At 45.6% G+C, this 14,874-nt stretch overlaps 1 protein-coding gene across 1 annotated transcript; it reads left to right on the top strand.

The window, feature by feature from the left end:
• The first annotated feature begins 4,248 nt into the window (after window positions 1–4,248).
• ZC3HAV1L (zinc finger CCCH-type containing, antiviral 1 like) lies at window positions 4,249–14,628 on the top strand. Its single transcript, XM_053608730.1, has 5 exons — window positions 4,249–5,062; window positions 5,904–6,039; window positions 12,844–13,102; window positions 14,311–14,433; window positions 14,546–14,628. The coding sequence occupies exons 1-5, from the start codon at window positions 4,539–4,541 to the stop codon at window positions 14,626–14,628; spliced, it is 1,125 nt and encodes a 374-aa protein (XP_053464705.1). The 5' UTR covers window positions 4,249–4,538.
• The last annotated feature ends 246 nt before the right edge of the window (window positions 14,629–14,874 follow it).

Here is a 14,874-nt window from a genome sequence, read left to right as displayed (position 1 = left end):
GCTGGGACCATAGGCGCCCGCCACTACTCGCAGCTAGTTTTTCTATTTTTAGTAGAGATGGGATCCAGAGTGCTAGGATTACAGGCATGAACCACAGCACCTGGACTTTTTTTTTTTGTTTTTTTTTAGAGACAGAGTCTCACTTTATCGCCCTTGGTAGAGTGCTGTGGTGTCAGCTCACAGCAACCTCCAACTCCCGGGCTTAAGTGATTCTCTTACCTCAGCCTCCTGAGTAGCTGGGACTATAGGCGCCTGCCACAATACCTGGCTATTCTTTTGTTGTTGTTGCAGTTTGGCCAGGGCGGGGGGGGGGTTTGAACCTGCCACCTTCAGTGTACGGGGCTGGTGCCCCACCCACTGAGCCACAGGCGCTGCCCCTCACTTTTTTTAAGAGACAGATTCTCTCCGTGGCCCAAGCTGGAGTGCAGTGGCATGATCATAGCTGACGCATCCTCTAGTTCTTGGACTCAAGTGATCCTCCTGCATCACCTTCACGAGTAGCTGGGATTGCAGGCATGCAACACCACATCTAGCTAATTTTTTTTAAAATATGGGGTCTTGCTATGTTGTCCAGGCTAGTTTTAAACTCCTAGGCTCAAGTGATCTCCCTCCTTGACCTTCCAAAGTGCTGTTATTACCTGCTTGAGCCATCCCACAGGTGTCTTTCTTAAATCTTAAATTTCTATATTCTGTGACCCCAGCCTGCCCTTTAGCTCTTAGATTCCCCACATGACTTGCTCTGCTCACATTGGACCATTCTTATCTTCAGCTCCTTACCACTGTTTCAATTTACACTTTCTTTTGTGACAGTCTTGTTCTGTCGCTTCAGAGTGTGTGATCATAGCTTACTACAACCTCAAATTTCTGGGTTCAAGTGATCCTCCTGCCTCATCCTCTACAGATGAGCAACACTATGCCTGGCTAATTTTTTCTATTTTTCATAGAGATGGGGTCTCGCTCTTTCTCAGGCTGGTCTCAAACTCCTGACCCCAAGCAACCTGCCACCTTGGCCACCCAGAATGCTAGGATTACAAGTGTGAGCCTGTAAAATTGACAACTTTCAATCATCCAGAACCTTAGACTTTAAGTCTCATCTACTTGATAAACCTAACAGTGGATTAATCAAATTCTGTTCTTACACATTGGGAGTTTTTAGGAGTACAGTGCTGATTGGATTAATGCCACTCCAAATCAGTATCCACTGGTCCTACCTGTCAGCCTTCTCCTACCCCATGAGTGTTCTCACACCCATTCTGTCTCTTATGCTTAAAAAAGACTAAACAAAACTATTGGGAGGAGTCTTTTCTACTCCTTGGCCTTAAGCCTATGAGATTGTCTTTGCAGGTAGTCCTTGCCTCCTTTTCTCTTCTCTGAGTGGAAGAGGCGTCTCTCCTCCTGTCTGGGGTTAAGTCTTGCACTATGTCCCCTTCTTTCCCACGGTTTTGTGGGCCTAACCCACCAAATTACATTTTCCTTTCTCTTTTTTTTTTTTTTGTGGTTTTTGGCCGGGGCTGGGTTTGAACCCGCCACCTCCGGCATATGGGACCGGCGCCCTACTCCTTGAGCCACAGGCGCCGCCCACCTCCTTTCTCTATTTTCAACATTTCCTTCTTACTGGCTTTTTCTATGCAGCATATAACTATGCTTGTCTTTCCTATAATAAAACACCTCCCTCAATCTCATGTCTAATTATCATTTTATCATAACCTTATTTTTTTTTTGAGACAGAGTCTCACTATGTCACCCTCAGTAGAGTGCCGTAGCATCACAGCTCACAGCAACCTCCAACTCTTGGGCTTAAGCGATTCTCTTGCCTCAGCCTCCCAAGTAGCTGGGACTACAGGCACCCGCTACAACGCCCGGCTATTTTTTGGCCGTAGTTGTCTTTGTTCGGCAGGCCCAGCTGGATTGGAACCCACCAGCTCCGGTGTATGTGACTGGCGCCCTAGCCACTGAGTACAGGTGCCGAGCCTTAAATTTGTTTTTATTGTTGGCGATTCATCAAGGTACAAGAAACCAGGTTACACTGATTGCATTTGTTAGGTAAAGTCCCTCTTGTAATTGTATCTTGCCCCAAAAGGTGTGTCACACACCGAAACCCCCACCCCCCTCCCTCCTTCCCTCTCTGTTCTTCCTTTCCCCCATTCCCCCCCCTCCTCTCTCTGCTCTTCCCTTCCTCCACTCCCCACCATGTACTAGGTCATATCATTATCTTATTTTTAAAAGTAGGCTCTGGTCCCTGGGCTTTTCCAATTTTTGTTGTTGTTGTTGTTGTTGCAGTTTTTGGCCAGGGCTAGGTTTGAACCCGCCACCTCTGGCATATGGGGCCGGCGCCCTACTCCTTTGAGCCACAGGCACTGCCCTCCTTTTTTTTTTTTTTTAGGCACACTCCTCCCTGCAGCATTTAAACATGCTGACCAGTTCCTGCGTGAAACTCTCTTCTGTGCATCCTGGAATCACTCTCATTTTCCTGTAACCTCTCTTTATCAGTTTATATATTAGTCTGGGTTCCCTCAGAAGCACACAGACAAGGACTGAACGTGAGCAGATCGTTTGGGAGGAATCCCAAGAAACACGGGTAGGGGAGTGGGGGGTGGGAGGAGGAAAGGAAGGCGCACAGCACAGGGCTGCTAATGAGCAGGCTGTGGTCAGTTCCCCTAACGAACCTCTGGAACACCATGCAATGTACCTCCAAGTTGTTTCCCCTGAGGAATAAGGAGCTGGGATATTTATCTTCTGTCGGAGAGGCAAAACTCTTCCTGTACCTCTTAGGTTCAGGGCCTTGGAGCCTGCAAATTTAACTGACAGTAGGAGGAAAAGTAACCCCAAAGTTTATTCCTATGCATATGGGCAGGTATGAAAGATACGACTCCCCAAAAACAGTTCAAGACGAGGATTTATATAACTAACTTAGTGGGGAATGGGAGGGGGGAGAAAGGCTTCTGTGGAAACAAGAAATAGGAGATAAGAAGTTTGTTATTTATGCAGGCACTGGTGGTCTTCCCCATTTTTTATTTCATGTCCATAAACACCTGGAGAGGGAATGTACAGCAGCCCCCCTTCGAGAAGCTTCTGCTTTTAGTGAAATAAAGGACTCTTCAAAAAGGTCTTTTTCTGCATTGTTGAATATTAAATGTCTTTGGCTTAAAACAATCTTCATATCGACTGTAGAGGTCTGAGTGGAGACAAAGCCATTACCCAGCATTACTGGTTGAGGGCTCTTTTTGCAGGTCTTATCTTCTTGGTAACTCCAGCCTGCCTCTTCTGCAGGCTTGCTCACTCCTTCTGGAAAAAGGCCTCAGGCAGAGGGTCCAGGGACAGACGCTAAGTAACAAGGGGACATGGTCTAGACCTGACCATATAGCACAACTACCTATTGAGCATCTTACCTTGAATTGTCCACTACAAACTCAACATAACATAAGTTGGGATTATAGTTCCCAAATCTTGTTTGTCTTCTGTTATTCCCTGTATTTTCTCACTTTTCTAGAAATCCATTATTCTTATTGCAGTCAGGGATTTTTCTAAAACACCTACCCTACAATACAGCCAGGCACTGTTTCAGGTGGTGAGGACACAGCAATGAACAAGACAAACGCTCCTGCCTTCATGATCCTGAATTTCACAAATACATAAATAAACAAGAAAGAAGAAAACTGTGTGCTAAGTTCCATGCAGAGACTGAGGAGGTACTTTAGACTGGGACGTCAGGAAAGGCCTTGCTGAAGAGAAGACTCAAGTTCATGGCTGAATGGCCCAAAGAACACATCTAAGCGAGTATCAGGGGAAAGACTATGTTGCTCCTCAGCTGAAAATCCTTCAGTGGCTTCTCAGAATCCTCAGAATTTAAGTGGAAACTTACTAGCATGGCAGAGAAGGTCTTGGGCATCTGGCCAGTTGCCCTTTTCTCCAGCTTCCTTACATTACACGACAGTAACACATTTAATGCTCACAAGCACCTTGTAATATAGCAACTTGGCTGCGTCCTCGGTGGTCTCATTCATCTTTGAACTGTCAGTGAATTAGCAGTTGGCTCAATAAACATTCACTAAATGAGCAAGATGATGGGCAAAAGGGATAGATGCTTAACAGATGTACTGGGCCAGGCCAGTGCTGTCCAACAGAAATAGTGTAAGATAAACCATGTTTATAATTTAAAATTTTCTTATATCAGCATTAGGAAAGTAAAAGCAACAAATGAAATGGTCACAACATTTTATTGCACTGAATATAATCAAAGTCAGTTTAACACGTGATTCATAAAAAAGTATTAATGAGATATTTTATATTTCATTCTTAATTCTCAAAGTCCCTTGCGTGTATTTCACACCTACATCACCTCTCAATTTGGACTATTCGTAAGCGCCAGTGGTACCTCCTCAGAGACGTCCTTTACCTATTTTATCTTCTTGGCAGCCCTTAAGGAGAGGACTTTCAATGATCTTACTCGCTAGCAAGTCTGTTGTGATTCCCCACTACACAAGAGCCACAGGGCTAGAAGTCACTTCCAAGGGTGCCCGGCACAGCAGGTTCAATACATGCTGTCCCCGCCGCGTCCCCCGCAGGGCGGCCCCTCGCCCGGCCTGCCCAGGCCCATCCCCGGGATGTTGGCTGGACACCGTGGACGTGACGGGGAGGAGTCTGGCCGCCCCGCGGTCGGCGCAGCGCGCGCAGGACCCGCAGCCACCGCCATGGCGGAGCCCACACTCTGCTCCTTCCTCACCAAGGTGCTGTGCGCGGGCGGCGGCCGCATGTTCCTGCCGGAGCTGCGCGGCCACGTGGAGCTGTCGGAGGCCTCGCTCCGGGACGCGCTGCGGCGCGCCGGGCCCGACCGCTTCCTGCTGCAGGAGGTGGCGATGCAGGACGGCCTCTGGGACGCCGAGGCCGAGGTGGCGGCCGGCGCGGCCGGCGCAGGAGGCGGCGGCGCCTCCGCTTGGAGGGTGGTGGCCGTGTCCTCCGCGCGCCTCTGCGCGCGTTACCAGCGGGGCGAGTGCCGGGGCTGCGACCAGCTGCACCTCTGTCGCCGCCACATGCTGGGCAAGTGCCCCCACCGGGACTGCTGGTGAGGCGGCGGACCGGGTGGCCGGGGCCGTGGGGGGCGGCGAAGGCGGCGGCGCGACCCCCGTGCGCGGGCCGCAGGCCTAGCCCGCCAGCCGCGGCCAGGACTGGAAACGAGGGGGGCGGTGCGTCCGGGCGGGGGCCGCGGGCTGCAGCTTCTCCCACCCCCTGCTCCCCAGGTCCGCTCCATTGAGATTTCTCAACCACCCCCCGCCAAAAAACCTTCTGACCTTGCCGCTATATCCCTCACACCACGGCGGGTTAAATCAGGACTGGGACTTACTCCACTGGTGCTTTTGAGACATCTGAGGATCCCATGACATCCATGAACCCTTTAGCCAGCTATCGCCTGTTCTCACATAACCACACGGTTCTAGGCCCCGGGCCTGTGTCCTTAGCTTTGATCTAGTCTGACAATCCCTCCCCCCAAACTGAAGCCTAGGTGGTGTGGGTGAGGTGCTGGGTCGGTGACTACCAGAGCTGGCGGGTGAGGTTTCCTCCTGCTGGGGATATTTCCCTCCCTCCAGTGGTTGACTGTGGGGGTGCGCAGCTGTTTGGAGAGGCAAGCGCAGTCGCCCAAGGCCAGATGCCCACCCTCAGTCCAGACCATGATTGAGGGAGGGGTGTCCTTGGCTTTAAGCAGCCCCCCTGAAATGAAAATGACCCTGGGAGAGGAGCTGCTTCAGCCCAACTTTCTTATCCATTAGTGCTTATTAGGCTGTAGTATTCAGGGCCTCTTGAAAATTGTACAACTTCATGTGTAAATGGAAAGCTGCTCAAAGCAAGGAACTTGACAGATAGGCCCTTCTTCACCCGGCTTCTAACCTGGAGTTTTGATCTCCTAGGTCTACCTGTACCCTTTCCCATGATATCCACACATCTGTCAACATCCAAGTGCTGAAAAACCACGGTCTTTTTGGCCTCAATGAAGGTCAGCTGCGGATCTTGCTTTTGCAGAATGATCCCTGCCTTTTACCAGAGGTGAGTCACCACAGAGTCACCCTAATATTGTTACATTTGTTACAAATATTGTTCTCTATGTACTTTTTTGGCTTTTAATTGATGCAGCAACATGATTCAGTTTCAAATACTTAAAACATACCCATTGCTATCATGGTGAAATTACCATGTTTGTTCTAGTTTAGCAATATAAAAAGATTTTTTTTGTATATACAAAATAGTAGGAATGCCAAGAGACACTATTATAAAAATATCTATTACAAGCATTATTTTTTGATCTAGCACAATGATCCTATCATTGACATTCCCATTTTGCCAGAAGAGGGAGGATGTTGGGAAGACAGAGGACAGTTCATAATTGTGGCCCGAATTAACTCTAAGGTATTTCAAGGTCTACAAGGGGAAAAGGCACAAGGCTAGAATATGTAGTATGATTTGAAGCCTTTGGTGCAGATGGCAGAGGCCACACAGCAGAATCTGTAAGACAGTTGGTCTTAGGAGCCACAGGTTTCTTTCTGACATCCATCTCCTTTCTCATCTCAACCTCTGAAGCCAGGTCTGATATGTCTTGGTTGTGAACCAGATGCATTCCAGCCAGCCATATTGCTGAAAGTAGATTGCAGCAGCAGCCAGTGCAGGTTCTTGGTATAAAGGGTGAGGAGAACGGTAGGAGCTCTGAAGCTGGCTCCAGTCCCTGCTGTCTCTCAGAGAGAAGGGGTAGTGCAACTGCCATTTGCCTTTTAAGTTTTTTTTTTTTAAGAGATGGTGTCTCATCCTTGTTGCCTAGGCTGGAATACAGTGGTGCCATCATAGCTGACTGCAGCCTCTAACTCCTGGGCTCAGGTGATCTCTTGCCTCAACCTCCCAAGTAGGCATGTGCCGCCATGTTGTTGCCATTTAATGTTATGGTACTCTTTGAGCTATAGAAGTTTTAATGTTTTCATATAGTCAAACCTGTTGAATCTTTTGTTTTGTGGCTTCTAACCTCATGTCCTGAGCCCAGGCTCATTATGTCCTATTAGACTACTTTGACGTTCTGTGAGCAGCCAATGGGTGGCTGCAGTTGGGACAGGGGTAGGCTCCATCAGCTGGGACCAGAGGTGTGTGCCTTGTGGCACAAACATGGCCACTTAGACAGCAGGGACCACAGACCAGCACAGCGGATGAGGGAAGAATGGTGGCTCACATCTCTTGTATGAAAATGTCTGATGATTCCTTCTACCACTCTCCTAAAGATACAGTACATAATACAGACACACTGCCCACCAAAAAAGACACTAAGATAATTTTGTAAAATTTTATGCTGGCACATTTGAAAACTTCTATGAAATGGACAAATTGCTAGAAAACTACAACTCATCAAAATTAATTCAAGAAGAAATAGAAAGCATGAATAGTCTTACCATTTTTTAAAAAAATAAAAGCATTAAACTAACAATTAGCTAGGGTGGTGATAGGAACCTGTAGTCCCAGCTACTCCCAAGGTTAAGGCAGGAGGATCACTTGAACTCAGAGCTTTGAGGCTGCAGTGAACAATGGTGATACCACTGCACTCCAGCCTGGGCAACAGAGTGAGACCCTTTCTCCAAAAAAGTAAAAGTTAAATTAAATTAAAAACTCAATAAAATCCTAAGACAGTTAAAAAATTTTTATGAGAAAACATCAGGCTTATGTGGTTTTATTGAGTTTTATCACATTATTTTCTTTCTTTCTTTTTTTTTTTTATAGAGACAGAGTCTCACTTCGTTGCTTTTGGTAGAGTGCTGTGGCATCACAGCTCACAGCAACCTCCGGAGTAGCTGGGACTATAGGCACCCGCCACAACGCCTCACTATTTTTTTTTTGTTGCAATTTGGCCGGGGCCGGGTTCAAACCCACCACCCTTGGTATCTGGGGCTGGCGCCCTACTCACTGAGCCACAGGCGCCACCCCACATTATTTTCTATATTAAAATATGTATAATTGACAAAAATTATATACAGTAGGACCTCTGTAAGTTGACCATCCAAGGGACTGTAAACTGATCAACATATTGAGGTGGTCAACATAAGGTAACTAGGTCTGCTGTACTGATATGTATATGGGGTGCATGTCTTGTCTATGAAAGTTAGGTCACCCTAGGGAGGTGGCCAATATAGGGAGGTGATCAGCTATGGAGGTTCTACTATATTGGGGGTATACAGTATGGTGTTCTGCTATGTATTTACATTGTGGAGAGGGTGGAGCAAGATGGCAGACCAGAAGGATCAGTCAGCTGAGCTCTCCTAGAATTACTGGAGAAAAAGAGAGAACCCAGCCCTACCTGGTGTGGGGACCTTACCCAGAGTTGTAGCTTAGGGAGTACAGCCAGGAGGTGGTGAACTGAATACAGCGTATGATCCCAAGAAGTGGATGAATTAGGCAAGTGATTGTGACCTGCTGGGATTGGCTGGCCTCCCATAGAAGGTCATGGACAGGAGGATGCCTTTCCAGAGTTTTTAGTTGTTGGGGGGAAGCTGTGCTTTAGTGGAAAGCTTGGAAGAGTGGGCAGATTTGAACGGTATACAGCAACCAGATTTGAATACTGGTTGGAGTGGACTTGTCATAGGTTTGGTGGCTGGCAGGGTAGCTGGACTGAGAAGGTCTCCGTGGCCAGAGGCTGCCATTATGGGAATGTGAGAAGGTCTTAGCACTGCCATCTTAATTCTGCCTACTGGGGCTCAGAACTCCACTCCTGGGACAGGCAGAGGGAATCCCACACCTCATGGGAACTGGGGTCAGGGGGCAGTCTGAGATTTGCCCCTGGAGGATTCTTGTGAGCTTTGGGATCCCAACCCAGTGGGGTCTGAATGCTGAGTAAACGATCAGGTGATCACGAGGGCAACTAAGTTAGGAATAAGGACCATAGAGGTTGCTGGCTGTGTGCTCCATCACCTTTAAAAAAAACAGCACCACCTAGTGTCCCAGAGACATATTGTCACCAAGAGCAAGGACTGGGTTTTTGGCCATGAGGAAAAGTTTGCCTTTACTCAGGTTGAGGCAACTTCAAGACCTAAGCTCTGAGACAAGGTAATTTGAAGCAAAGGAGGGAGAAGGAAAAAGGACAAGGAGGTGAATAAGAAGAAATAACATATGAGGAGGAACCAACAGAAAAATTCAGGCAACCTGAAAAACCAAGACAGAGCAACTCCTCCAAGGGACCATGAGCCAGCTAATGCAGAAGACTCCACCTATAAAGAATTAATGGAGTTGACAGAAAGGGGATTTAAAATATGGATGATAGGGCTCAGTGGTTACTGCACAGTGGTTACTGCACCAGCCACATACACAGAGGCTGGCGGGTTCAAACCTGGCTGGGCCAGCTAAACAACAATGACAACTGCAACAAAAAATAGCTGGGCGATGTGGCAGGTGCCTGTAGTCCCCGCTACTTGGGAGGCTGAGGCAAGAGAATTGCTGAAGCCCAGAGTTTGAGGTTGCTGTGAGCTATCATGCCACAGCACTCTACCAAGGGTGATATAGTGAGACTTCTGTCTCAAAAAATAAATAAATAAAATAAAATATGGATGATAAGGACAACAAAAGGAATGGACGAGAAAATGGAAAGACAGAAACAAAAGTTGGATGAGAGATATGTAGAATATAGAAAGGATATGGTGGAGTTTACGGAAATGAAGGAGACAGTCAGGAAATGTGAAGATGTAGTAGAAAGTATCAAAAATAGGTTAGACCATGGAAAAGAAAGAACCTCAGAGCTAGAGGATAAAGTTAACCCAGGTAGTTAAAGAGGCAGAAGAGAGAGAAAGCAGAACAGGGGCTTAGAGAACTACGAGACTCCATGAACCAGTCAAACATACGAATAATAGGGAAAGAAGATTGTCCCAAGGGAATGGAAGCCTTACTGGAGACTAAAGACCCTGACACTCCTTTCAGAGGGATAGTGAACCCCAGGTTATCTCAACTTAGAGCTTCTCCAAGACACATTGTAATGAACCTGTCCAAAATCAAGATGAAAGAAAACATTCTGCAAGCAGCCAGGAGTAAGTGCCAACTGACCTACAGAGGTGGATCCATTAGAGTGACAACAGATTTTTCACCTGAAACCTTCCAAGCCAGAAAAGAATGGTCACCACCTTCAACATTCTTAAACAATACATCGTGATACAATTATCACAAGCTAATTAATGTATCTGTCACCTTGCATAGTATTATGTTTTGAAGAGGACATTTAATATCTATTCTCTTAGGGGTTTTCAAATATATAGTGTGTTATTATTAACTATATTCATCATGCTATATAATAGATCTCCAGAACTTATTCATCTTGTCTAACTGAAACTTTGTACCCTCAGACCTATATCTCCCCACTCTCCCCTAAATGGACAGTTTATTCTAATTTTTAGAGTAAGTCTAGAATCTATTTTCTTGATCTCCTTAAACTAGTATCACACTATTTAAAACAGTTTATAGTACAGTTTTATTGCTATATTTTGAGACAGTGTCTCGCTCTATCACCCAGGCTACAGTGTAGTATTATCATCATAACTCCCTGCAACCTCAAACTCCTGGGCTTAAGTTATCCTCCTGTCTCAGCCGCCCTGGTAGCTGGGACTACAGACCCACTTTACCATGTCCTCCTAGTTTTTTTTTTTTTTTTTTTATCTTTTTTAAAGATAGGATCTTGCTATGTTGCTCTTGAACTCCTGGCCTCAGGTGATCTTCTTGCCTCCACTTCCCAAAGTGCTGGGATTTCAGATGTGAGCCACTGTACCCAGCCTATATCTTTTTTTTTTTTTTTGTAGAGACCTAGTCTCACTTTATGGCCCTCGGTAGAGTGCCGTGGCCTCACACAGCTCACAGCAACCTCCAACTCCTGGGCTTAGGCGATTCTCTTGCCTCAGCCTCCCGAGTAGCTGGGACTACAGGCGCCCGCCACAACGCCCAGCTATTTTTTTTTTTTTTTGGTTGCAGTTTGGCCGGGGCCGGGCTTGAACCCACCACCCTCGGTATATAGGGCCAGCGCCTTACCGACTGAGCCACAGGCGCCGCCCCCCAGCCTATATCTTAATATATGATAGTTCAAGTCTCTATGCCCCTTACTCTTCTTTTACATTTTTTGTTGAATCAATGCTTATTTCCTTTTTTATTTTATTTATTATTATTATTGTTATTATTGAGACAGAGGTCTCATTTTGTCACCCTTGGTAGAATGCTGTGGTATCATATCTCAAACTCTTGGGCTCAAGTGATCCTCTTGCTTCAGATTTTCATTTTTAGTAGAGATGGGGTCTCACTTGTTTCCTTTGTTAGATACGTTTTAGAATTATTAAATGTCAAAAACTACTTTATAGAAATTATTTAGGCAGAGATAGGAATTACATTAAAATTATTAAACTTAGGAGTTCATTTTAGAGAACTAGAAGCATTATAGATATAATGCTTTTTTGTTTTATTTTGATTTATTTTGCAGTTTTTGGCCGGGCTGGGTTTGAACCTGCCACCTCCAGCAAATGGGGCCAGCGCCCTACCTCGCTGAGCCACACAGGTGCTGCCCTGCTTTTTTGTTTTAAACCAGATCATCTGTATCAGGTAGCATTGCCCACATTTTTTTATTTGATTAAATGCATTCTTATAATATCATTTATTAATAACGTGTTCCTCTAGTCTCTGAATCTTCTGTAAACTGACAGATCTGGAGGTTTGATTGGATTTAGGATTGATTCTGTAACAAGACTTTTGTTTTTTTAAAGTGTGAGGCACATTAGAGTGACTGACCATCGCCCATCCCCAGGAGGGGCGTCCTGGGATGTCAGACTTTCGTGGTCAACTCTGGACAGTTGTGTTTTCTGTTGCGTTACATGAGGAAGTATGTCATGTCTTGTCATCTTTTTGTGCATGTGCGATGCAGACTGGTTTCAGGGTAGCCAAGCTGATCCATCATTATAAAGCTCTTGTTCTTGGTTTGTCTGGTTCTAATGCACGTTTCATTAGTTGTCCCAATCTAACTTTAATAGTGCTCCCTCGCACCCTCAAAGATGCTCTTGTCTTGATCATAAATTATGCATTTGTGTTACCTGTTGTGGCTGGTTTCCTTGGAAGCAGAGCCTGAGGCAGGGACTCAGCTGTCTGAGATTTATTAAAGGTGGGCTCTTCAGGAAAACCCAGTGAGGGAAGCAGGGTAGAGGGAAGGGAGAGCTATAAGGAAGGTGAAGTCTGGCCTTGACTGGATTCCTGAGGATTACACTGCAGAATTTTTCTACCGTTTTTTCTTTTTTTGAGATAGAGTCTCAGTCTCACTCTGTCGCCCTAGATAGAGTGGTGTGGCGTCATAGCTCACAGCAACCTCAAACTCCTGGGCTCAAGTGATCCTCTTGCCTCAGCCTCCCAAGGGACTATAGGTGCATGCTACCACCCTTGGTTAATTTTCTATTTTTTAGTAGAGACAGGGTCTCACTCTTGCTCAGGCTGGTTTCTAACTCCTGAGCTCAAGCAATTGTCCTGCCTCAGCCTTCCAGAGTGCCAGGATTACAGGGGTGTAATTGTAACCAAGCAATTGTTCTAGTTCTGAGTCAAGGGGGCAGCCTTTTGTGCCTCCACCCCAGTCACTCAGTTGCTATAGGCTCTGGAGAGGAGGGCAGGGCTCCTGAGTGTCTAAGGTAGGAGCCAACATTCACAGAGGCTGGGGCACACTCTGCATTGTCAGGCTGTTATCCCAAAATATGAACAGCCATTGATGATCATAAGACACCATCTAATCTTCAGTTTAGCTAGAGAAGCTGTGGTTTATTAGCTTAAAAGACACAGTAAAAAGTAATGTTTCAAGTGTTGCCTCTTTTCCTGTATCAGGTATGTCTGCTGTACAACAAAGGCGAAGCCCTCTATGGATACTGCAACCTCAAGGATAAGTGCACCAAGTTTCACGTGTGCAAATCCTTTGTCAGGGGAGAGTGCAAACTTCAGACCTGCAAACGGTCCCATCAGCTCATTCATGCTACGGCCTTGAAATTGCTGCAGGACCAAGGACTGAATATTCCAAGTGTCGTTAATTTTCAGATAATTGCTACCTACAAGCATATGAAGTTGCGCAATATGCTTGAAAATAAAGGTGGGTATTTCAGGTAGTTCAGACATGATCAACGAATGATATGGTTTTGAGATTCTTCACTGTAAAGACTTAAGAACAGTAATGTGAAAGTGAGTCTGGGAATAGATTACTTCATATATTAATTGTGGCGTAGTCCTTTGGAAAGCTTAGAGCAGTCAGCATTTTATGATAAAGAACTGTGAGTCTAACCAAAGTGGGGAAGCAACATTTATTTTCATCATTGCCACTGCTAGGTAATAGAATCTGCCCAAGTGTTTGAGCAGTGTAGCTCCTTGGTAAGTTGGTGGTCAGGAAGCAGGAAGAACAGTCTTAACAGCTTGATTAGGAAAAAAAGGAGAGAGATGGGCTAGTGACTAGGAAAGTAAGGATAAGGTGGGGGTGGCGTTCTTTTATGAAGTGCAATTAAAGGGTTTTCTTTTTTAATTTTTTAAGTAATTTTAACCACATTACAGGAGAACTTAGAAAATAGACTAGAAATAAAAATCACATATGCATCTGCTCACTTTCATCTACAGTACTTGTTAACATTTTATTAGACGCTTTTCAGTCTGTATTTACAAATGCTAACCCAGTTGTGCTCAAACTGCGCATTAGTATTTCAAATTTTCAGTTTGCATAGTGTCATAAATATCTTCCCATACTGCTACATAGTCTTTTGGACCTATTTTTCTCTTTTGGACGTTTTTAAAAGTCTGCAAATTATAGTTAGGTGTTCTTTCAATTTTAAAACATATAGGCTCCTTATTCTATTACATTTGTTTATAGCTGAAAATCTGGGTGGTAGGCTTAGAGTTGCTGTTGGGAAAACCAGATAAGATATATCCATGTTAGAGCATTTCTAGGGAACCCTGAGGGGTGGCAGGGACCTTCTACTCTGTGGCATGTCTGGGGCCTGTCATTATCTTCCTCTGGTCTTGTTTAGTGGGTCTCTTACTAAATCACTATGACATAGTGCTTTTCTGCTTGCTATTGAGATACATGTATATACTCAACATCTCTGTCTCTTGTTCTCTCTGTATACGTGTATGTATGCATGCACACACACACACACATATATATATACATTTCTTTTTTAAGCCAAGGACATGAACTCTCCAAATCGAGGGTGTTGGGAGTCTTGTCTGAGGTGTGGTTAGCTGGGCTGTTGCTCCCAATGTAAAATAAAACTTGGTGTGTCTTATGAAAATTCATCCCTTTCTTCTTTTCAGATAACTCAGCCTCTTCTACTGAGCACTCACAGGGCCTTGAGAAACAAGGCGCACAGGTGGCTGGAGCTGCAGAAGCCAGCCCTTCAGCTTCTGTCCCTCTGTCGGCCAAGAAGCCCTCCCCAGGTAAACCTTAAAGAGGGTCAGTGAACTAAGAAGACGCTTGTCAGCTCTGAAAACGAGGTTTCTGTTGAACTTTCCTTTGTAAGCATTCATTCATTTAATCATTTCTTAATAGTGGTCATGATAGTATCTACCTCACAGCGTGTTGTGAGAAGTAAAGAAGATGGAAAAGGAGAAGATAGCAGACTTGGAGGATAATATCAGGGATGGGCGGTTGGGGCTGAGGTTGGGAGTTGAGCTGGCGGAGCGGAGAAAGCCGAGTGCAGATGGGGTTAGTCCTGCAGACGGCAGCTTCTGCCTGCAGTTCTGAGTACTTGTCCTCACCGGGGTGGATGGAGCTCTTCAAGGGGCGAGTTTCTGCTGACTTCTGTGGTCCAGCCAGTGTTTTTCTATATGCCCAAATAGCACAGTTTACATTGTGGTCGTAAGCATAGCATATGTACA

Source organism: Nycticebus coucang, chromosome 11, assembly GCF_027406575.1.
Source record: "Nycticebus coucang isolate mNycCou1 chromosome 11, mNycCou1.pri, whole genome shotgun sequence".
Classification (NCBI taxonomy): domain Eukaryota; kingdom Metazoa; phylum Chordata; class Mammalia; order Primates; family Lorisidae; genus Nycticebus; species Nycticebus coucang.
The sequence above is the reverse complement of the archived record's forward strand: the minus strand, read 5'-3'. Positions and strand labels throughout refer to the sequence as shown.

Excerpts from the sequence above, each read along its gene's own strand:
- ZC3HAV1L (XM_053608730.1), top strand. The coding sequence starts at position 4,539 with ATGCTGTCCCCGCCGCGTCCCCCGCAGGGCGGCCCCTCGCCCGGCCTG. Across the intron at positions 5,063-5,903 it reads TGCCCCCACCGGGACTGCTG|GTCTACCTGTACCCTTTCCC; the intron begins GTGAGGCGGCGG and ends TTGATCTCCTAG. Across the intron at positions 14,434-14,545 it reads GGCCAAGAAGCCCTCCCCAG|TGGTCATGATAGTATCTACC; the intron begins GTAAACCTTAAA and ends ATTTCTTAATAG.